The sequence below is a fragment of the Littorina saxatilis genome, linkage group LG13 (genome assembly GCF_037325665.1).
Source record: "Littorina saxatilis isolate snail1 linkage group LG13, US_GU_Lsax_2.0, whole genome shotgun sequence".
NCBI classification, from domain to species: Eukaryota; Metazoa; Mollusca; class Gastropoda; order Littorinimorpha; family Littorinidae; genus Littorina; species Littorina saxatilis.
In genome coordinates, this window is record NC_090257.1 from 40,701,555 (window position 1) to 40,725,911 (window position 24,357).

Genomic DNA, 24,357 nt, shown 5'->3' on the forward strand with positions numbered 1-24,357 from the left:
TCTGTGCACTGGCTGAGGGAACCAGATCAGTCTGTGCACTGGCTGAGGGAACCAGATCAGTCTGTGCACTGGCTGAGGGAACCAGATCAGTCTGTGCACTGGCTGAGGGAACCAGATCAGTCTGTGCACTGGCAGAGGGAACCAGATCAGTCTGTGCACTGGCTGAGGGAACCAGATCAGTCTGTGCACTGGCTGAGGGAACCAGATCAGTCTGTGCACTGGCTGAGGGAACCAGATCAGTCTGTGCACTGGCTGAGGGAACCAGATCAGTCTGTGCACTGGCTGAGGGAACCAGATCAGTCTGTGCACTGGCTGAGGGAACCAGATCAGTCTGTGCACTGGCTGAGGGAACCAGATCAGTCTGTGCACTGGCTGAGGGAACCAGATCAGTCTGTGCACTGGCTGAGGGAACCAGATCAGTCTGTGCACTGGCTGAGGGAACCAGATCAGTCTGTGCACTGGCTGAGGGAACCAGATCAGTCTGTGCACTGGCTGAGGGAACCAGATCAGTCTGTGCACTGGCTGAGGGAACCAGATCAGTCTGTGCACTGGCTGAGGGAACCAGATCAGTCTGTGCACTGGCTGAGGGAACCAGATCAGTCTGTGCACTGGCTGAGGGAACCAGATCAGTCTGTGCACTGGCTGAGGGAACCAGATCAGTCTGTGCACTGGCTGAGGGAACCAGATCAGTCTGTGCACTGGCTGAGGGAACCAGATCAGTCTGTGCACTGGCTGAGGGAACCAGATCAGTCTGTGCACTGGCTGAGGGAACCAGATCAGTCTGTGCACAGGCTGAGGGAACCAGATCACTCTGTGCACCGGCTGAGGGAACCAGATCAGTCTGTGCACCGGCTGAGGGAACCAGATCAGTCTGTGCACCGGCTGAGGGAACCAGATCAGTCTGTGCACCGGCTGAGGGAACCAGATCAGTCTGTGCACCGGCTGAGGGAACCAGATCAGTCTGTGCACCGGCTGAGGGAACCAGATCAGTCTGTGCACTGGCAGAGGGAACCAGATCAGTCTGTGCACTGGCTGAGGGAACCAGATCAGTCTGTGATCAAGATCGAAGAGAGCAAATCATCGGTCATTCCTTCACCTGGCAAATGGCACGGCCCGGGCGGGGATCCAGGGGGTTGTCTGATACACAGGCACATGACACTTACATGTATCGAGGTGGGGGGGGGGGGGGGGGTAGTTTCTCAGCTGCGGTTACGCACACTTACATCCCCCACGCCATTTAAAATTGACCAGCGTCATGTACCTGAAGTCGGAAGGTATCGTCCACTGGACTACTACTATCACAGAAAGACTTTCTGTGATAGTAGTAGTCCAGTGGACAATACCTTCCGCCTGTGGTCGGATCGAGGAAGATTAGGGGGGGGGGGGGGGGGATAAGATGACAAATAACTGACAAATCGATCCAGAACAAAGCCGGTCGAGTGTATAAGTGCCCTCAACAAGGCGAGCAGGATATACACAAACGTATCTACAGCTTATACGTCTTTAAACATGCGTTTGATAGCCTACTTTCAATTTAAATCAGCCACTCACGTCCCAACCCCCACTCCACCATCATGTCAGGAACCATACCATCTCTCGACTTACCCCCTCTATTACCCCTTACCTCTGCATACCCCTAACCCCCCCCCCCCCCACACACACACACACACCACCCTCACGTCCCAACCCCCACTCCACCATCATGTTAGGAACCATACCATCTCTCCACTTTCCCCCTCTACTACCCCCCTTACCTCTGCATCCCCCTACCACCCCCCCCCCCCACACACACACAACACAACACTGAACTCTATTACCACATCTGTCTCCACAACTTGGGTTACTTTCCACGTTCTCTACCCCCCCCCCCCCCCCTGCCCCCTTCCTATACCTTGGCAACACTGGAGTCACTGGACCCCCCCCTATACCTTGGCAACACTGGAGTCACTGGACCCCCCCCTATACCTTGGCAACACTGGAGTCACTGGACCCCCCCCTATACCTTGGCAACACTGGAGTCACTGGACCCCCCCCTATACCTTGGCAACACTGGAGTCACTGGACCCCCCCCCTATACCTTGGCAACACTGGAGTCACTGGACCCCCCCCTATACCTTGGCAACACTGGAGTCACTGGACCCCCCCCTATACCTTGGCAACACTGGAGTCACTGGACCCCCCCCTATACCTTGGCAACACTGGAGTCACTGGACCCCCCCCTATACCTTGGCAACACTGGAGTCACTGGACCCCCCCCTATACCTTGGCAACACTGGAGTCACTGGACCCCCCCCTATACCCTGGCAACACTGGAGTCACTGGACCCCCCCCTCCATCATTCCAACTTGTGCAACCTCCCCAAGTTCACCCCCCTCCCTTCCCACAGCACTCTTCAGTTTTCTAACCTTCCTTCAGCCCCTTCCCTCCACCTTAGCTCCCTTCCGCGCCCCCCCCCCCCCCACCCCACCCCTATTTTACTCTGTTTCAACCCCACTCCCCTCACACAACACTGCAGCTCCCTCCCCTTCCCTCCCCCCCCCCTTCCCTCCACCTTAGCTCCCTTCCGCCCCCCCCCCCCTCACCCCTATTTTACTCTGTTTCAACCCCACTCCCCTCACACAACATTGCAGCTCCCTCCCCCTTCCCTCCACCTTACATCACTTCTGTGACACACACCCTCCCCCACCTTCGCGCTGCATACCTCTCTCCATTCCTATAGTGGTGTGTTACTACAGAGTGCACAGATCAGCACAACCACTGGCTATACGTGTGGCACACATATCAGACATGACCCCAAATCAGGGTCAGGGTTACATACATACTCTCTACCCACCTACCACCATCTCCCCTCCTTTCCAACCACAGCTGCTCCCACCACCACCACCACCACCACCAACCTTCCCTGTCTGCCACCTTGAAATCCCACCACTTGTCACACACACACCCCTCTCTCCATTTCATTCACACTTCAGTTTGCTATGTGACAGATTGGCCATCATCCCCCCCCCCCCCTCCCAAAGATTATAGGCCTACCTAATCTGCTCTTCATGCCACCACTGCACACTGAATCCCCCCCCCCCCCCCCCCACATTGATATATAGGTCAAAGGGAATTCAGAGGGCATTCAGGGAGTACTACATGAGATAGGGGGAAGGGGAAAATGGATATATAGGTAGACAGGCCTATTTCCTTTTGGGGAGAGGGAGCTAATGGATGCCATAATGGGGGGTGAGGTGGGGATGGGATGTGAATGAAACAAGAAAAATGGTGAAGGGGGGGGGGGGGGGAGATGCAGTGTGCAGTGGTGGCATGAAGAGCGATTCAAAATGTTCTAATTCTGACTATCACCGTTGACGGGTTGTTGGGTGAGGGGGTTTTCGCCTGTATTTTCGCCTGTATTTACAACCGTCAGAATACACAATTTGCAGTTGAATACACAGCAACAGACTTATCAGGTTCAAGACTTACCGCCTCTTTTTTCTGCTGTTTTTGATGGGAATTTGGACCCTGTTTCTTTGTCTCACGTTTAACATCACCGGCAGAAATTTGACTAGTCTGTTTTGCACCGGATTCTACACTTGCTTCAACACTGGTTCTGTCTTCTGCAGCGCCTTGCGGAGTCTCGTCCTCAACAGAAACGACAAGTTCTCCCTCTTCCTCCGGCTGCAGCTTCTCCGCCTCATGGACCAGACTGCTCTCAAACTGGCTGCTTTGGTACGCAGACGGTGGCGGGGAGTCGGGGTCCACAAAAAGGAAGGAATCTTCGGCATAGTGAGTTTCGTAATGGTGAAAGCTACGCGACACTATGGGCATGTCCACCACCCTGGGAAAATCTGAACAGCCTTGACCTTCACTGTGTTCTTCGCGATGATGCTCTTCCCGAGAACCCCACTCTGCAGGGGGAGGTGGGGGAGGGCAAGGTTCCGGAGGGGTGTAGAACTGCTGGTCGAGGGCCGGGGGCACGTACGGGTACATGACTTGATAGGATGTAGGCTGGCCCTCACGACGGTCAGACCCCTCCATGCCATGCCCAGAGGAGGGAGGAGGAGGAGGTGGGTGGGAGGTGGAGGGCAGGACGTACTCATAGCGAATAAAGGGTGTCTGCACACAGAGCAGATCACACGGCATGCTAGCCCACGGCCATAGACACACACATCCCTCCCTGCCATGCCTAACCCTCTGGGGCAGTGTTCCATCCCATGGCAAGACTCCACTGGCTACCACAAGGTCAATTTCCAGCCTCGGCTCAGCTGGCAGCAGAGACACTACAAAAGAGAGATCTCTCACTCTAGTCAATAAGGTGAAGCAATCCATAATGTATGCCACTGGAAAAGCTTCAGCCATCTTGGTCATAATAGTGCAGGCAGGAAAAATTGGACATGCTGAAAGCATGTGAGACCACAATTCTTTGTGACAATTCAATGATTTCTTGTGGGTTGGTCAAAATGACATTTCTGGCTTCAATTTCCATTGCAAGGCCAAAGAAGGAGTGAGCGATCTCTCTTTTACAATATCTCCCGTCCCAGCGTGGGCTGAGCTGACTTCCATAGTGGCTAAACGTTTGCTATCCTATCTACACAGCTGACTTCCATAGTGGCTAAACGCTTGCTATCCTATCTACACACTACCAGCAAATTGCTCGCAAATAAGTGTCAAGTTTGTATGGGTTATGTAAGAGTGAATATTCTTTCTTTTACCAAGTCAAACTTTCCCCACATGGCATCACAGGCTAGTAAGTATAGCGAGGGGTGTGTCAAACACATTGACAAGGAGCATGTGTCAAAAACTTACCTCGGTAAAAGCAAGAGTACTCACTCTCCTAAAACCCATACTAACCTGAAAAAGTTGTTTCCAAGTCGGTCTATTTCAGTGGAGTTAATGTCATTCTTCAAATCACTGTTGCCTCCTCCTTAGAGCCAAAGATAAATTTTACCAACTACATTTATACTACCACACTCCTTCACTACCGACACAACATTCGTGCAACAAGCAGGCGCAACATTCGTGCAACAAGCAGGCGCAACATTCGTGCAACAAGCAGGCGCAACAAACAAAATAAAGCGCATGCAAACAAAAGCTCGATCATGTTCAAAAGCTACTTGGTTTGACAAAAGCACAACATTTTAAGTTGACAGAAACAGGATTAACTTCATAACCTGCAGTTAGAAAAAGAAAAGGGCGTCCCAGAACAAAAACGAGGAAAAAATGAGGTTAACTTTTATAACATGAAAAAAATCTGGTTAGAAAATGAAACAAGGATTCTTAAAATAAAAGGGGGAGGGGGAGTGCGTTTCAAACTTGAAAGTGTGATGTGGTATTACCACAGACCGAGGAGTCAATTCTGAACTTGGTTACTTAGTAAGAAGATTTAGAAAAAAGTTAAATTTGACAGGTCATTTCTTTTGAAAGTCTTGCCATTTTCAGTGTCCAGTTGGCCGGCATCCTTCTGAAGTGTTGCGACTGAGTGGACAAAAAGGTTGTGTGAGATCTGGCCATATCTCCTAAAGTTACGCTGTACGCTGAATGAAAACTAGCAATACGCTGCACTGGACAAACAAGTCTTGCACACAAGCCTACAAATGTCCTCACCTGCACAAAACAATACTTCTCCTGAAAAAAAATGACACCCATCCCCCCATGCCAACCCCTTCCACACGAAAAAGCAGCGTACAACTCACACGACATATCTCCATTATACACGGAAGCACCCAATCACACTCAAACAACTTAATTCCCTTGGCCTCCTGACGTTTTCTCTTATTCTTCCCTTTGGCTACAGCTGCGAGCCCTTCTAATTGCAACCGCAAAATTAATCAAGCTGGACACATTAAATTAGGGATAGGATACATAAAATAACAGACGTTAAAAGAAAGAAGACTGGATAAGTTTCATGAAATCTTTGAGCCTGGCAAAGCCACGATTAAGCCAAGGGATGAAACACAGCACCCAGTCACTATAACAAGGCTCAAAATCAATTTCAAGCAATAACCAAAACATCTAAACAACAGTCAGCACATGGCTAAAACATAAAGTGGTGACAGGGGGATCATGTGGACAGTACATGGACACTCGAACATTCCACTGACTCACACCCAACACAATGGATTAGATTGTACATCTGTGATGCTCTGGGTAACATGATACTGGTGGCCAAACTCATCTCATGGATTTTACCCTATTTAACTTTCTGATTTTGACTCAGATTTGTATCCCCGTTGCTGTCGGGTAGTTTGTTTTGTTCCTGTAGTTAGTCTTTCAAAAGAGTGAACAACAACCAAAACAAAAATAAATACTTTCTCGTTCGGCCTCAGGAAACAATGTCGGGTTTCATTTGTACCTACAGTATGTTTTTAATAGAACAGCAATGGAGGAACTTTTTTTTTTTAAATGAGGTCCCAGAAAACAGTGTCAGCTAATCAGTACTGCTGCCTCAGCACAAAAATGCTGAATACCATCTGCCACAAAACACTGTTCCTCTCCTCTCTCTCCCCCCCCCCCCCCCCCCACCCCAAAAAAAATACAATGGTACTACCCAACTTCTTTTTCTTAAAATTCCCCATCCCAGACACACTGAGAAATGCTCCACATTGAGAAATACTCCCAAGACCCATCTGGACACCAGTCCCAAAGTTGCATGTGCTTCTCTGGCGTCTGCTGCCAGTGTTCAAATAACCTGCACATGTTGGTGCCAAGCTCAGCCATTGTTTCCCAGTACAGCCCTTACGCCCCATTTCATCATTCTGCACTCATTCACTGCTCTACACAATACCACCGCATGACAAAACTCTACACATTACAACCTCATCACAAAATTCTACACAATGCCACCTCATGACTACTGCCTGTCACTGGTTGAACCGCCCTGGGCAAACAATGATCTTAACCCACTTCTTGACAATCCAGACCAGACGCTTTTATAGACGTAATGTTTGACAGAACTGGTCATGTTTAACGGAACTCAGTCACCTATATTCTTCCAAGCCTGCCTCACAGACTGATAATGGAAGTGAACGCAAGTTGTGCACTTAGGTCGTGACTGAAGGCAAAGGGTTGGTATAGGCTGATGACAGCCTGTATGAATGGGCTCATCGATTACAGCAAGATAACAGTTCCTGTGCATATGTCAAAATCAAAACGACGTTCAGTGTATCCTGGATCTGTTATCTCTTGCAAATCTGTGTTGACAATTGCTGACCCTTTTTTTCCTCACGTTGTGACAGGGAAGTGAATTAAGTGTGTATTTAATAGGTTAACAGCTAGAGAACTATAGCTAGAGCTCACTTTTATCTCACAGTTTAACTGTCATTCACAGCTATTCAACAAAAACAATCTTCCAGCATTGGTCCTTAGCAAGATTAAATATTCATTTATTAAAAATGAGAAAAATAAGACACAGGCTCATATGACGCTGTTTTCTTAACCTCCATGTATAAAAGGGATGGGAAATAGAAAATAATCACACTTTCAAGATAATCTCATTATTTTGAAATGTGCTAGTAAAAAGATCTTTCCTACAATATCTGCAATACACGCATGGTTTTGTGTGCAGGTTTTTGCTAGGGGAAGATAGAGGATGGGTCATCAGAAAGAGTGAAATACCACCGACCAGACAATCTCAAGGAAGGATAAGGGATAACAAGAAGCAGAAGAAAATAAAAGGAGTCATTTATCCTACAACACATGGAAGCTGACAAGAAAATAAAAGGAGTCATTTATCCTACAACACATGGAAGCTGACAAGAAAAAGAAACTGTCTCTAATCACGAACATAGCAAATACAAAGAAAACAAAAAACTACTGCCACCTCAATATTACTTAACCAAGTTTGAGTTCTTATCTTTGTTAATGCCAATTTCTTTTGCAGGATTTATTACAGGGTGGGCAAAGTGATTGGATTGCACATCTAAGGCAGGAAAAGTAGAGCGTCAGAAAGGAGATACAGATGAGAAATGAGGTCCTCAACTGTCAAGGTGTCGGAAGCATGTAAAAATGGAGAAAAAATACTAAACGTGCTCTAAACTCTCTTTCGTGTATACTGACTACTCTTGTGAAGTGTACACCCAACAACACATATAACGTTTAAAACCAAAGGCGTGAACTTGTGCAAACTACCATGCTAGATATTCAACAAAAAGTTTAACGTTGGCTATGCCGACAACAATGAAATGAAATAGCCAAAAAGAAATGAAAGAAATACCACAAATTATTAAACCAGCAACTGCTCTCTTACCTTGTCTCCCTTTTGAAGCAAAAAATATGAAATACAAAAATTAAGAGATTTCAAGAGATATTTTTCAATTTTTTTTATTTTTTATCTTGTAACTATATTTTGGCTTCGTCATTTACCTTGAAAATTAATAAATGAACAGAGTTGTAGAAACATGTTAGGAGGTGCCTTGAAATATACAAAAAAATATGAATGCAAAAACATAAAATGAAGCAGATATCAAGAACCTTTTTCAAGTTTCAATCTTATTATTTTTTCAGGTTGTTTTCCTTGAACTTTTAACAAATCTGACACAAAAACCCTACAAAAAAGAGGGAAGAAGCCTACACAATGTGAAATCAATATCTTCCCACGTGTGGAAACATTTATCTTTCTGCAAGTGTAAAGCAATTTTCATTTCGTTGTTTTGAAAACACTGTTCAATCTCAATTTTATTTCAACTTTCAATGTCTTGTCACTGTATCTTTTCACAGATAAAAGTGTATTTAAACTTGTCAAGACCCGTAAATTAATTTGTTTTACAAAAATGTGTACTACCCCATGAAAGATGAAAATTAGTACTATTCTGTGAAAAATGACAATTAGTACTATACCCTCCTCACTCAAGTAATACAGTAATACAGAAGTAGCTGAATACTTACTAATTCGTGTATGAACTAATGCAGCATTCAAAAGACAACAAGGCACGTTTTCAATACATTTTGTATGGTTCAGGTTAGAAACAAAATCAAGAAAAGTTCAAGATACAGAGCTATTCTCTTTTCTTTTTTTGAGGACACCTGTTCATAGTTTCACCAGCAAAGAAAATCAAATGTAATTTTTTTTAAATTGTTCAAATACAATATTTCACAAGCTATGACAGCGACTGTTATACATGTACCATCAAAAAGATGACCACCACAAAAATTGCTGGTTCATGAAACATTGATTTGCGTTATAATTTTTTTCTGAGAAACTGTTTATCTATTTGTGGTTGTCTGTTTTGTGTGTATTAATTGAATGTCAGTTGTGTTATTGGCTTCACAACACTGTAAATCAAAGGCATTCACCAAACTTTGTTTGTACCTAACTAAATAGACATGCATAAACACAAACGCACACAATTATTCAATGGAACACAAGCAGGCATTCCTAATTCTTTCCTTCATTATTGAATTCATTGGTACAGGAATGGACACAAAAGTCTACCATATGCTTTGCTACGCTTTTTCTCTCTTCTTTTTTGTGGTTGTTGAGTTCATAAAAAACCCATGTTTTCACTCATAAACAGCGACAATTTTGAATAAAAACAAAAGCTAATCCGAACATATCCCCTATCACCGAAGTTAATCCTACTCTGAAACCAACAGTAAACCTCAACTTTTATCAGTGTCCATCCCTGTTAGCATGACTATTGTTGCCAACAAAGAATCAGCACTGTGAACTACGTGTCACCTACCAAGGTGGGGTCGAGTCGGGGTTGTACCAGCTCCATGAACAGATCCCACCAGAGCTGAAGGAATTCCTGGCAGTGGCCCGTCTCTGGAAACGTGGTCACCGTCTTGGTGGCTGTGTTGTAGGGGTGGTGCCAAGGCTTGATGGCGCCGATGAAATGGACTATCTTGATTTTCCCCCGAAAGCTGAAGCAGTCATAACAAGAGAGCTTGGTCAGGAGAAGGACACGTTGACCCCCAAGGCATGGAAAGTAGCTGTCATTTTTAAACTTGAACAAATCCTAGCAAAGTAACTGAAGCAAGTTTTTCAAAATTATAACTGCATGTTCAAACATTGCAGGAAGCCAGTAGAAGTGGAAATAAATATGTGTCATAGGTATCATTATGTGTGGCGGGTGTTCCAGGGATCTGCATATGGAAGATCCAGTCTTAAAGTTAAGAGAGAAGAAATAACATAGCCACATTCAGACATTACATGAGAAAATGTGAGAAAGAAGTATCCTAAAAGGGGTGCAAGTTAAATCGAAAATTTTATTGTAAATTTTCATTTAATAAATATACCTACCCGAATCACATGTAGCATTGACACAATCGGAGATGCTAGGTTCTGTACAGGCTAACCGTCTAAGGGAAGCAACCCCAACCACAAAAGTGTAAACGTAGCCATGGTAATGCCCATACACCCGGGGAGTTACCTCCCCTCGTGCATGCCACGTCACCACTGCTACTGAACACGTGGTTCCTATCATTCGACCTAAAGAATAAATTCTCCAAATCAAAAGCGGGGTTGGCGGGAGGGAATATACTATGTGATTCGGGTAGGTATATTTATTAAATGAAAATTTACAATAAAATTTTCGATTAAATTACATATTCCTACTCCGAATCACATGTAGCAGATTGCAACAACAAGGCGGTGGGAAAGAAAAATCCAACTCACTCAAAAAACCTTGCCGAAAACCTGGACCGCTGCCAAAGAATCAGGGCGGTCCCAGTGGGAAAGAAAATCTAACCCACTCAAAAAGCCCTTGGCAGGGCTGGCCCACTGCCAACAGGCAGTGAGGGAACCGAGGAAAGTCCTGATTGACAGCCGAGAAGTATCTCAGGCAAAAGCGTAAGAGACAACCTCAGAGATCCAGAAAGCTGTGCTCAGCACTTCTTCCAATCTCCTAGCCGTAAAAAACAGCACAGGAATAGACCCAAGCCTTGGATTAATAACCCTGGCGAGCCAAGGGAAAGACAAGCTTCCCCCCCCCCCCTTTTATTGGAAGGAAATGCTAATGTCCTGAGAAGATCCGTGCGTAAGGTTGTCCCCTCAACTGAGAAGGACGAACCCCCGCGGTGACCTTAAGACAACCATGCCAAAGTCTGCAAACCTTGGGATGTAGTAAAGCCCAAAAGGCTTGTGAGAAAGAAGTCAGCTCAAAATAAGAGTGACCAATCCCCACGAAAGAGCGAGAGAGAGACATCCAAGCACTACGTACCAGAGTCCACCTCGAAGAGAAAACTCACAATAGAAGGTCGCCAGCCATCCCCTACCAGTCCCTGCGAACGCAGGGAGAGAGGTAGCACCCGACAGCAGCCACTTACGACTGTGCGTAAGCTACCGGAAGTGAGGACTCACGGTGGTCAAAACCGATGTGACTGGCAACCATAAACAAAATGGCTAAAAGCCAGAATGTTCCCAAAACAGTCTGCTTGAAGGTAATCGAGAGTGAATCAAAAACCTAAAGCAGAAAACCAAGACTGGTAAACGTAAACCGTGAAGCCAGCCAGCCATAAGACTCCCGAAACCAGCGTTCTCAGGGAAAAAACAGGCAGTTAACTTCCTAGCCAAATCAAGAGCCTACCTGAGTTTGGCCAGAAACCCAGAGCGCGTCTGTCCCTGTCTGAAGACAGAGTCCAACGCGGAGAAAAACGGACAACGGCCCTAGACAAAGTTGCCTTTTGTAGCCGGGCGACTGTAAGGAAACCCGACCCAACGGACGTCATCCGGACTCGCCTCATACTAAGATGAGGAAGAAGAGAGGAAAGGCCCAAGACTGAAGTCACAGGAACCAAACCTTAGCTAAACCTCTGCCCGAAGGAGAAGAGTAGCCAAAACCTGAGAGAGAGGAGGAAAGCCACAAAGAACTACTCCTCAAACATCCATTGTCCAAGACAATGCCCCCTCAGGAAAATCTGAATGTTACCTCCGAGGCCAACTCAAGCGTACCTTAAGTTTGGACGAAACACCAGAACGCGTCTGATCACTAGAGAAAGACATAGTCCGACTCGATGAAAGACAACAAGGACCAAAGTCCAAACGTTTGTGGCCAAACAGGGGTAACCTGAATCCAGAGAACCCCACCCAAACGAAAATCGTCCTATCCAATCTCTTAAAAAGAGAGAACAAAGGAAAGAAAAGACGAAGTCCGAAGCCACAAGAAACGGGAAGGCAACAACCACCATCGCCGCAACGTGGAATGGCTGTTGCCCAGCCAAGGCTGCCTATAGGCTGCCAGCTTAGCTTAACCAGAGGAATGAGCATGCTTCTGCTAAGCATGTTTCTGAGTATGCTAGCCTTACCTTCCTTCAACCCTTGTAAAGCAGTCAGAGACCTGCTGATCTCTACTCGACTGAAACTCTACTGCAGGCAAAGTTTAAGCGACTCTCTTTGACTGTTCAGGGAACTGAGAATGCGAAAGAAACGAGTCCCTCCGACACCCGCCGTACGAGCGTAGTGAAGGAAGGGCAGCCTCATCTGCTCCATGCCCACCCTAGCAAGGGCTGGCCAACAGAGTAGAGAAAGGAGGCAAGTTCCAAAGGCTGAATAAGCAAGAAGGAACAGAAGGTGAAGCCCGTGTAGCCGAGGCCAGTCAAGGCTGAGCATGTTCCGGAACTGAACCATAGTAGAAACAGCGGCAGAACCAAAACACTAGAGATACCACTTTCGGGAGGAGATGGCCTAGCCAAAACCTGCAAACCGTGGTACCTACAAAAGGTGACTAAGGAACCGGAAGTAGGAAAACATCCTATCTTCACGGAACGGAAGTCCGACATCGACAACAAAGTCAACCAACAAGGAAGCCACCAATGTCGATGCACCCAACGGGAAATCCTGAGCCGAAGCTCCGAGCTTCGACGGAAATCCAGAACGTGTTCGATTGCTGACCAAAGACTGAAAACCAGAATAGCTCAGCTACGAACGCAACCGAAGTCACAGTTGCTGGTGGTAAACTGATGAATGAGATGACCGGAAACCGGAAAACCATCCAACCGGAAAAAGACCTGACTCATCCCCCTAATGACGGTCGTGAATAGGGGAAACGTCCAGGGCCACCCGAACTGAATAGGCAGTAAACTCAACACCCAACAGGTAAAGTGAAGACTGCCCCGGCTGAGGCTGAAAGCCTAAATGCCCGTAGGCCAGCCGCTGTTCCTCACCCCCCGACCTCCGAAGGAGTGTCAGGAAGAGGAGAAGTGTATCCGAACAGAGCCGGAAATGCAGCAGACAAAACCGCAAAAAACGGAAGCGAAAGTTGCATAGAGTAGACTGAGGCCGGAAGCCCAAACGCCCGTAGGCCAGTCCTCTGTCAACTCCAGTCAAAACCGCAAAGTGTACTTGAAATGGAGGACTTATGCTTCCAGTAAAACCGGAAACGCCACGCCGACAACGGCTGCTGCCCTGTGAAACACAAATGCCCACGACGGAACAAGAGTGAGACAGAACAGAAGAGGACTGGGGCCGGAACCCGAACGCCCGTAGGCCAGTCCTCGATCAACCCCAGACAAGCCACAACGTGCGCTTGTGATGGAGAACCTATGCTTCCAGACAGGAAGTGTAGGAGGCCGAAGCCCCGTCCGGGAAAAAACTTCGACGTGACCTCTGCCGCAGCTAAGAGGACAGCGTTAAGCCTTTTTCCCGATAACCAGCACGTGTGGAATCGCTGACGACAGACTGAATGTCCGACACAACCAGCGAAAAAACCGAAGTCCACGTACTGGTGGAAGGCCGGTGAAACGGCATAACCGGAAAACCGGAAATCCGTCCCCCCCCCGACGTCGTCCTAACTCATGCCTTGACCAGGCTAAGAGAGAGAAGACGGCAAGTCTGCAGCCGCCGGCACCGGAACGGCAGTCGACGCGACAACCGAAGGTTGAAACGCTGACTACATCGGCCAGGGCTAAGACAACACCTGCCCGAAGGGCTGGCGTTGCTCCTCAGCTACCGACATCCTGAAGGAAGTGGAAGCGAAAGGAGCAGTACATCCGGGCGGAGCCGGAAAGCACCAGACGAGACCGCGAAAAGCGGAAGCGCCGAATGCGAGGACGGAGGCCGGAAGCCGAATGCCCTAAAGGCAACGTCCGGTCAACCCCGGAAACGACCACAGCGGGTGCGTACGTCAGAGGACCTATGCTTCCAGCGAGTGCCAGAAGCGCAGCGCCAGAAACGGCTACCGCCATTGCTCCGCCACACAATGGTCTTCGAGGAAGCCAGGGTGTGACTGAACAGAGGACGAATGCCCGGGGGGCAACGTCCGGTCAACCCCGGAAACGACCACAGCGGGTGCGTACGTCAGAGGACCTATGCTTCCAGCGAGTGCCGGAAGCGCAGCGCCGGAAACGGCTACCGCCACTGCTCCGCCACACAATGGTCTTCGAGGAAGCCAGGGTGCGACTGAACAGAGGACGAATGCCCGGTGGGCAACGTCCGGTCAACCCCGGAAACGACCACAGCGGGTGCGCACATCGGGGGACCTGGTCAACCCCGGAAACGACCACAGCGGGTGCGTACATCGGGGGACCTATGCTTCCGGCGAGTGCCGGAAGCGCAGCAGTCGGAAACGGCTAGACAACTCCGGAAACGACCCCAGCGGGTGCGTACGTCGGAGAAGTAGCCGGAACCAACTGCCGCCATTGCTCAGCCACACAATGGTCTTCAGTGAAGCCAGGGTGCGACTGAACAGGGGTTTGCGGGTCGTGAACCCGCCGAAAAGAGCTGTGTCCCAGCAGGGACTGTCCGACGGCCTCACGAGGGCCTGTGGACCAGCTCGACTTACTTGAATCGCCAACCACAGCGGTAGAAGACGAAGAAGCAAAACATCCGCCCTAGACAACGTCTCGGCCGGAAGCGTCAAAGAAGCCAACAAGGTGACGTCGCCCACAGACAGCGGGACCAACGGAAGACGCAGGCTTGGCACGCGACAATTTCTTCACAAAGATAACGCAGACACCTGCAACACCTGATCTGCTAACGGCAGAGAAGGCGAGGAGAAGAAACAGGACGTACAACAGTATATGACTGCCCCACAAAGTGTTTGTTCAAGGCAGAAAGAGTAACGAACAAAACATAAAAAACATGTTAAATCCGAAACCACGACAAGTCCTACGGACTGGTAGATACCTGCTAAAGCCTAGCCAAGTAAACCACTGTCAGCGACGCTGATACACAAAATGGCGGCCAAGCGATAAGTTACTGGACAAAATTTAGAAGTCCAAAACGGACGAAAATTAAGCAAAAACAAAAATTCCTGTCAAAGAAATGACGAAATATGAAATGGCTTACCAACTAACAAAGCAGAAGGCAAAAACGCAGGTAAAGTAAGGAGAACCTCACCATAACATAGGCCTAGCCACATAAATAAGCTGTCAGGAAAGCTGAGCAACCGAACGTGGCGGCCACAAGATAAGTTACTGAAACGCATTTAGGAGTCCAAACGGACAAAAAAGTCAGCAACTATAGGTAAATTCCTGTCAAACTAAAGACAAGAAGGAACAAGCTTACCAGCTAAACAAAGCAGAAAGCAAGTAAGAAGGTAAAATTACGTTTACCTCCAAAAGATATGGCCTAGCCACAAAAATCTGTCAACTCATGCTGACAACAAAAATGGCGGCCAACAGTAGTCACTGAAATATCACAGGTCCAAACACGGACGAAAATCAGCAACTACCACAAATTTCCTGTCAAAATAATGACCAAAATGGAAAGAGCTCACCAACTACGAAGCAGGAGGCAAGATAGACGGTAACGTGGCCGGTGGGTGTCAAAACAACACCAACAGCGCAGCCACAGGGGAGCCCAAAAAATACAACAACCTGCTCCCTCGAAAGCTGTAAGGTCGAATGATAGGAACCACGTGTTCAGTAGCAGTGGTGACGTGGCATGCACGAGGGGAGGTAACTCCCCGGGTGTATGGGCATTACCATGGCTACGTTTACACTTTTGTGGTTGGGGTTGCTTCCCTTAGACGGTTAGCCTGTACAGAACCTAGCATCTCCGATTGTGTCAATGCTACATGTGATTCGGAGTAGGAATATGTAATTTAATGAGGAGGGTTCCCGTGTTACTGTATGATGATGGATTTACTGTGTGAAAGCCGGTAGATAGCTGTAGAATGCCTGAGACACAACATAGTAGACAAAAGGGGGCGCGTGTTAAATGAAGGTTCCAGTGTTACTGTATGACGATGGAATTACTGTGCGAGACAACATTGTAGACAAAAGGGGGCGCGTGTTAAATGAGGAGGGTTCCAGTGTTACTGTATGACGATGGAATTACTGTGCGAGACAACATTGTAGACAAAAGGGGGCGCGTGTGAAATGAGGAAGGTTCCAGTGTTACTGTATGACGATGGAATTACTGTGTGAGACAACATTGTAGACAAAAGGGGGTGCGTGTTAAATGAGGAAGGTTCCAGTGTTACTGTATGACGATGGAATTACTGTGTGAGACAACATTGTAGACAAAAGGGGGTGCGTGTTAAATGAGGAAGGTTCCAGCGTTACTGTACGACGATGGAATTACTGGTGAGACACAACATTGTAGACAAAAGGGGGCGCGTGTTAAATGAGGAAGGTTCCAGCGTTACTGTATGACGATGGAATTACTGTGAGACAACATTGTAGACAAAAGGGGGCGCGTGTTAAATGAGGAGGGTTCCAGTGTTACTGTATGACGATGGATTTACTGTGTGAGACACAACATTGTAGACAAAAGGGGGCGCGTGTTAAATGAGGAAGGTTCCAGTGTTACTGTATGACGATGGAATTACTGTGAGACAACATTGTAGACAAAAGGGGGCGCGTGTTAAATGAGGAAGGTTCCAGTGTTACTGTATGACGATGGAATTACTGTGTGAGACACAACATTGTAGACAAAAGGGGGCGCGTGTTAAATGAAGGTTCCAGCGTTACTGTATGACGATGGAATTACTGTGAGACAACATTGTAGACAAAAGGGGGTGCGTGTTAAATGAGGAAGGTTCCAGCGTTACTGTATGACGATGGAATTACTGTGAGACAACATTGTAGACAAAAGGGGGCGCGTGTTAAATGAAGGTTCCAGTGTTACTGTATGACGATGGAATTACTGTGTGAGACACAACATTGTAGACAAAAGGGGGTGCGTGTTAAATGAGGAAGGTTCCAGTGTTACTGTATGACGATGGAATTACTATGTGAGACACAACATTGTAGACAAAAAGGGGCGCGTGTTAAATGAGGAAGGTTCCAGCGTTACTGTATGACGATGGAATTACTGTGAGACAACATTGTAGACAAAAGGGGGTGCGTGTTAAATGAGGAAGGTTCCAGCGTTACTGTATGACGATGGAATTACTGGTGAGACACAACATTGTAGACAAAAGGGGGCGCGTGTTAAATGAGGAAGGTTCCAGCGTTACTGTATGACGATGGAATTACTGTGTGAGACACAACATTGTAGACAAAAGGGGGTGCGTGTTAAATGAGGAAGGTTCCAGCGTTACTGTATGACGATGGAATTACTGTGTGAGACACAACATTGTAGACAAAAGGGGGCGCGTGTTAAATGAAGGTTCCAGCGTTACTGTATGACGATGGAATTACTGTGTGAGACACAACATTGTAGACAAAAGGGGGTGCGTGTTAAATGAAGGTTCCAGCGTTACTGTATGACGATGGAATTACTGTGAGACAACATTGTAGACAAAAGGGGGCGCGTGTTAAATGAGGAAGGTTCCAGCGTTACTGTATGACGATGGAATTACTGTGTGAGACAACATTGTAGACAAAAGGGGGCGCGTGTTAAATGAGGAAGGTTCCAGCGTTACTGTATGACGATGGAATTACTGTGTGAGACAACATTGTAGACAAAAGGGGGTGCGTGTTAAATGAGGAAGGTTCCAGTGTTACTGTATGACGATGGAATTACTATGTGAGACACAACATTGTAGACAAAAGGGGGCGCGTGTTAAATGAGGAGGGTTCCAACGTTACTGTATGACGATGGAATTACTGTGTGAGACACAACATTGGAGACAAAAGGGGGTGCGTGTTAAATGAGGAAGGTTCCAGTGTTACTGTATGACGATGGAATTACTGTGTGAGACACAACATTGTAGACAAAAGGGGGCGCGTGTTAAATGAGGAAGGTTCCAGCGTTACTGTATGACGATGGAATTACTGTGTGAGACACAACATTGTAGACAAAAGGGGGCGCGTGTTAAATGAGGAAGGTTCCAGCGTTACTGTATGACGATGGAATTACTGTGTGAGACACAACATTGTAGACAAAAGGGGGTGCGTGTTAAATGAGGAGGGTTCCAGTGTTACTGTTTGACGATGTCAGACTTACTGTGTGAAAGCAGGTAGATAGCTGTAGAATGCCTGAGACACAACATTGTAGATAAAAGGTAAGTGTTTCTGGATGTCCTGTGTTGACCACGTGTTGAAGTAGCTATTTAACAACCCCTGGTCGCCACCTGCAAACGACAGACATATGTCTTGCCTGCATCTTGATTGATTCACAATTCAGTCACTGTAACTTATTCACACATCTTAAGTACTGCAAAAGGGAACAACTAACTTTTAACTTAGAAATAGAGCTGCCAATTCCTTACAAACTAGAATTAGGAATTAAAGCTCCAATCCCCAACTAACACTAGAATTAGAGCAGCCAATCTCAGATTAACTTTAAACTTAGAATTAGAGCTGCCAATCCCTAATTAACTTTTAAGTTAGAACTAGAGCTGCCATCTCCTAACGGCCTTTCAGCTTGTAATATTGTAAACCTGTGTCAGTAAGGCTGATCAACTAATTCTTTTCATCATCACAAAATCTAGACCATTACTCATGGATGCGGCCAATTTAACTCCAAAAAGATTAAAAATCGCATTTGATTTTTTTTTTGTAAGTGAATAACTCTAATAACCCTAACACCATGAATATTTATAGAAAAAAAATATAAAATAAAATTATGACTGGCATTTATTCCATCTTTTGCCCATCAAAATAAACAAACACTTCTGAAATTGTAAGCCCCAGTGCATAAACCAAATTGCTGGTCATGCTTCCAGTTCATTTCAGCTAACAACAATGTCCAAATGCCGCAAAACATACAAATGAAGAGCGACATACCATCAAACGAGCCTATGGACTGTGCATATGCCATTATCCGCTGGTACGTTTCTAATGACGGTTGAAAAACAAAAACGCCGGAGTTGAAACAGTCAGGCCACCCTGCGTCAGGAGCCGCAGACAATTCTTCCCGATCAAACAGCTCGTCACTGTTTTGTAAGACCTGCACACCACAAGAACAGCCAGGTCAATAGAACTGCCTGCACATTGACACTGACAAGCAATGGTAAAGGGATGTGTGGGGGTGTGTGTTTGTACTGGCAGGTGTGTGTGTGTCTGTCTGTGTGTCTGTCTGTGTGTGTGTGTGTGTGTCTGTGTGTCTCTCCTCTCTCCCTCCTCTCTCTCCCTCCTCTCTCCTTCCTCTCTCTCTCTCTCCCTCCTCTCTCTCCCTCCTCTCTCCTTCCTCTCTCTCTCCCTCCTCTCTCTCCCTCCCTCCTCTCTCTCTCCCTCCTCTCTCTCTCCCTCCTCTCTCTCTCCTCTCTCTCTCTCCTCTCTCTCTCTCCCTCTCCCTCTCTCTCCCTCTCCCTCTCCCTCCCTCTCCCTCTCTCCCTCTCTCTCTCTCTCTCTCTCTCCCTCCTCTCTCTCCCTCCCTCCTCTCCCTCCCTCCTCTCCCTCGTCTTTGTTGTGAGTGTGTATCTTTCTCTCTTGTCAGGATAACCCAGCCCATTTCACTTGGTAGTAAACAATGCGTGATCAAATAAAGAATTTACAACAAACAAGCAAATAGTGAATACATGAATAAGGAAACAAACAAAAGCTACTCACTAAGGTGTCTACATCCAAGAAGACATTTCTACCACACAAACAAAACACAAAACCAAACGAATGAAACAAGGAACTAACGGAATGAGCAAGCAAGAGAACAAACGGAAGAACGAGCGAGCAAGCAAACAATTGAACACACAAAGAAACAACCAAACATAAATAACATACAAGCAAGAACACAAGCTGCTGATTGACTTAGGAAAGGCAAGAAGGAAAGATACGTGAAAAAAGCGAGGGCTACTCACTAAAGTGTCTGCATCGAGGAAGACACACTTCTGGTACTGGGTCAGCTCCCAGCAGTGGATCTTGGTGAAGGTCAGGTTGAGGTCGGGGCGACCCAGCAAGGCCAAGTTGCGTTCATCTTCACTGTCCACTGTGCCCACGGTCACCAACTCATCGTACACAGCCTGTAGCTGACCTCTGCACGCAAACAATTAGGCTTTGGTTTAGCACTCATTGCGTTAACTACACATTTCCAGTATGGTTTTTTTCAACCTTTACCAATCTGAAAATAACAGAGATAAAATCGGTAACAGACTGGCAGTCGACTTCACACCGCTGCTAATTCGTCTGTGCAATCATAAAAGTATAAAGTGTAATTACTTTATCTGACTGCTTGGCATTCCATGTTTTTTGGGAGAGCCAGGATTTGTACAGCTTGCAAAACAAGACCTGTTCAGAAAACGGCTGGCCTAACATTAATAATCACAGGGCATAGCATGCGCCAGAGCCATTTGATGTGCTCTCTGAAAAGTCATGTCGGCCAGAGCCATTTGATGTGCTCTCTGAAAAGTCATGTCGGCCAGAGCCATTTGATGTGCTCTCTGAAAAGTCATGTCGGCCAGAGCCATTTGATGTGCTCTCTGAAAAGTCATGTCGGCCAGAGCCATTTGATGTGCTCTCTGAAAAGTCATGTCGCACACGTAGGATTAGGGTTAGGGTATACTCATTGTATACACTTCTCTGCATGCGACATGAACATATTCATGCTCCGAGTTGATTAAAAAGCAAGGTTTGCATACACTTGTTCAGTCTACCTGTTCATGTCCTACCATGTGTGTGTGTGACTGTGTCTGTCCGTTTCAGTCTGTGTGTCACTGTGTGTATGTGCAAATGTAAATTCTCTCATGAATTGTGTCTACACACAAATGCACACCAATAGACAATGTTCGGATATAACTGTTAGGTTTGCATGGGTTGTGAAATAGTGAATAGTCCTGCTTTTATCGAGGCAAACTTTCTCACGTGACATTATAGGCCAGTGACAAGCGAGGGGCGTGTCTGAAACACGTGACATTATAGGCCAGTGACAAGCGAGGGGTGTGTCTGAAACACGTGGGCCAGTGACTAGCGAGGGGTGTGTCTGAAACACGTGACATTATAGGCCAGTGACAAGCGAGGGGCGTGTCTGAAACACGTGACATTATAGGCCAGTGACAAGCGAGGGGTGTGTTTCACAAAAGTTTGTCTCAATATAAGCAAGAGTATTCACGCTTTCATAACCCATACAAAACCCGACTGACTTATTTCCAAAGTTCGTCTATTGACCTTTTTTTTCATCCGTTTTTTCATTACTTTATTGTCCCTTCACTGGGAAATTCGGGTCGCTTCCTCCCAGTGGAATGCTAGCAGCAACAGAGTATGCATGTTCTGGTGTTATCAGCCACCTGCACTTATGGCAGAATGATGGAGGTCTTTTAGGTGCCACAGTGGTGACACGGGCGTGGAACATGGATACTGTCTCTGAGTCTGCACATAAGAGTTGACCTGTGCCGTCTCGGCCCGGACTTGAACCTTAACCTCACAAGTCCAGTACTCTAACAACTGAGCTACCGGGGCCCCCATCAAGCCTAAACTAGACATTCAGAGTTGCATGACTCTTGCCACACAGAAAGCACAAGTCAGTGATTCCCTGCATACAGGCTAAAAAGACAGGATGATTTAGTCCGGTGCCAGCCGAGTTGATTGAGACTTAGCAGGACAGGTGCCAGAACTCCAGATAAGAGGATTGCTTGGAGGGCATAATCTGACTACGGTCTCATTCTTTTCTCTTTCTTGACAAAGATCACAAGGTTTTCTGATGCATTCTCTTGATACAACCACAGTACAAGCAGGTCGCCTCTTCTCGTCAGTTTATACAAAAGCATCTTTACTTCAGTCCGTAATCAAGCATGGTATCTTGGTGATCACCCTGGTCATTTTTCAAACCACCACCTCTATAAAGGCCACATATCCTGACATGATTTACACAAAGTATTAACCTTTTAAAAAGTATTTACATTTTAATTTCAAATGCAAAATAGAACAAAATAGAGTATCAACCTGTTGGTATGACTAGTTGCTGGTATTTTCAAAGTTTTCCGGTGAACAGAACCAGAGCGAGACTTTCTTCTGCCTAAAATACTTTACCCCAAAAAAGAGTACTGGATTGCGAAAGAAACACAGACTATTTGGTCCCATTCAGGTCAAGTCCACAAGCAAGAAGCTGGCCTAGTCCAACAAGCAACAAGTGTGCTTTTGAGTGTGATTCAAATTGTCCAACATAATCATGGTACTTTTTGGTAGTATGTAATACTGTGAGTTGGAAACTAAGCAGCAGAGCCTATTAGGATGAGCAAAAGCAGGCCCTAATGGGAGCCGACAGACTAGACAGGCCACCATTATCAAAAGGTTACCACTGATAACCAGGGCTAGGCTATACAGGGCAGATACTGCCTTCTACTCCAACAAGCAAGCTTTCTTCCTCTGAGGGACAGCGCTTCTGATCAACACTAAACTGTTGCAAAACTAGGGGGTGATGTTTGTTCATTATTCTTCCTGACGGCAGGGTGCTTTCAAACTACACAGAATACACACACACACCTTTTTTCCAAGAAAAAAATAGGGGTCTAAACTCAGCATGTCCCTTTGAAGTGATTGAGAAACTATAGCACAGACTTCATTTTCATTACTTTATTGTCCCATCACTGGGACATTCGGGACGCTTCCTCCCAGTGGAAAGCTAGCAGCAACAGAGTCGCGCTACCTAGGTGTATGCGTGTTTAGGTGTTTCTCATCTCCATAGTCTTCACAAGGAACCAGAAAATAGCATCACAGTTCCCACATTAGCAGCTAAGCCACATTCTACTAACTTGTTTTCACATTCCTGAGAATGGACATTGTTATTGTAACAGCATGTCAATGAATCACTGATCAATGACCTATTAGATTAGACTTAACCCAAAATTTGTGATAATATCTTGGCTCAATGTTGAGTCATTTTAATCAGGCCTATTAGATTAGACTCAACCCCAAATTAGTAATTACGTCTTAGCTAAATATTACTATTTGTTAGTCATTATAATCAGGCCATACCTCATCTCCTGAGATACTCCCTCTGTGAGCATCACCACGATTCGCCGCGTGGTGGCCACCCTTCGCAGGGAATTGCCCAGCACCAAAGCTCCCAATGCATACGCATCGTTTGTAGCTAGCGTTACCCACGCCTCTCGCGTTCCTGCAACAAGAGAAATCATATCAGTCAATGATGTCACAACTTGATAAGTAAAGTGACTGTGTGTGCGTGCTGTTCTAATAATTTTGCGAAGCAACAATACCACTGCACCCATGTTGCCCTTACTCATTAGAATTTACAGTGGTACCTGTGGTGAAAGGACACCCTTGGAACAAGCCCAAACTGTCACATGTATATATATATTGTAGGCACCATGTCATGACAAGTATATTTTGCTTAACATTTTAGCCAAGGGAACTCTAGCCCAGGGAACTAGAGAAAGTTTCCTTTATAAAAAAGTTGTCCCTTCATCGAAGGGGCCTCACATCTCAGGTACCACTGTACCTGAATCAGCCCTTGATGATACTGTGATATTTCAGTCTACAAATGGCAAGCGTTGTCCGTTTGTCCTGTTTGTGAATTAATAAAAGTAACAAAACAGAGCTTTTTCACCCCACCACCCACCCCCCACAGCGGTAGGAGCAAGTGAAACAAAACAAAGTTTCTCCTCGTCAATTATAATCTCATTTAACTGAAGAGTTCACTGCTCAAAACCATACTTGAAGACAAATCAGTATGTCTCTTTCTGTTAACAGCAACTGAAACACAAGTCTATCTGCAAGTAAACGCAAGTTTATCTTCCCGTAAACGAAGCTGACCAGGCGTGTGTGCTCAACAGGAAAGGACCGAGAAAGTTTTGCACACACAGCAAAACTCCACAAGTGTGACACTTAACTATTGCATTCAATACTTCCACCAAAACTTGGAAGGAAAGGGAAGCTCAAACTCATAAGGAAGAAGCTCTTTCCTGCAATTACAAATCACTGTTGATAAAACTTCATGTACAGCTACACGTACAACGAAACTAATGGTTGTTACATCTCCTGCCCGACAGTCGTCCATACAGACAAACACTGCTCAGAAGTAAGACTCACTTATTGAATTATTACTCAGGTGGGCCAGACATAAGAATCCAAGGATTAGGCACTGCTCATATAAAAAGTCAGTACAATTAATGTATTCTAAACATCGACGCAAATTTTAAAATCACTTAACCCATA

The 24,357-nt window shown here is 46.3% G+C and overlaps 1 protein-coding gene across 4 annotated transcripts in view; it reads right to left on the reverse strand.

Moving 5' to 3' along the window:
• LOC138945745 (glycogenin-1-like) overlaps positions 1–24,357 on the reverse strand; it is a 40,573-nt gene that overhangs the window by 11,389 nt on the left and 4,827 nt on the right. For 2 of the 4 annotated variants that reach the window (XM_070317244.1, XM_070317243.1), the window contains exons 2-7: positions 23,158–23,299; positions 20,049–20,223; positions 19,039–19,201; positions 18,257–18,383; positions 9,666–9,846; positions 3,469–4,101 (exon numbers count right to left, since the gene is read on the reverse strand). In XM_070317244.1, the coding sequence (XP_070173345.1) occupies positions 3,469–4,101; positions 9,666–9,846; positions 18,257–18,383; positions 19,039–19,201; positions 20,049–20,223; positions 23,158–23,299 (1,421 nt within the window). Of the gene's footprint in view, positions 1–3,468; positions 4,102–8,868; positions 8,884–9,665; positions 9,847–18,256; positions 18,384–19,038; positions 19,202–20,048; positions 20,224–23,157; positions 23,300–24,357 lie in introns of all 4 variants that reach the window. The other 2 variants (XM_070317245.1, XM_070317246.1) reach the window with 2 other exon arrangements.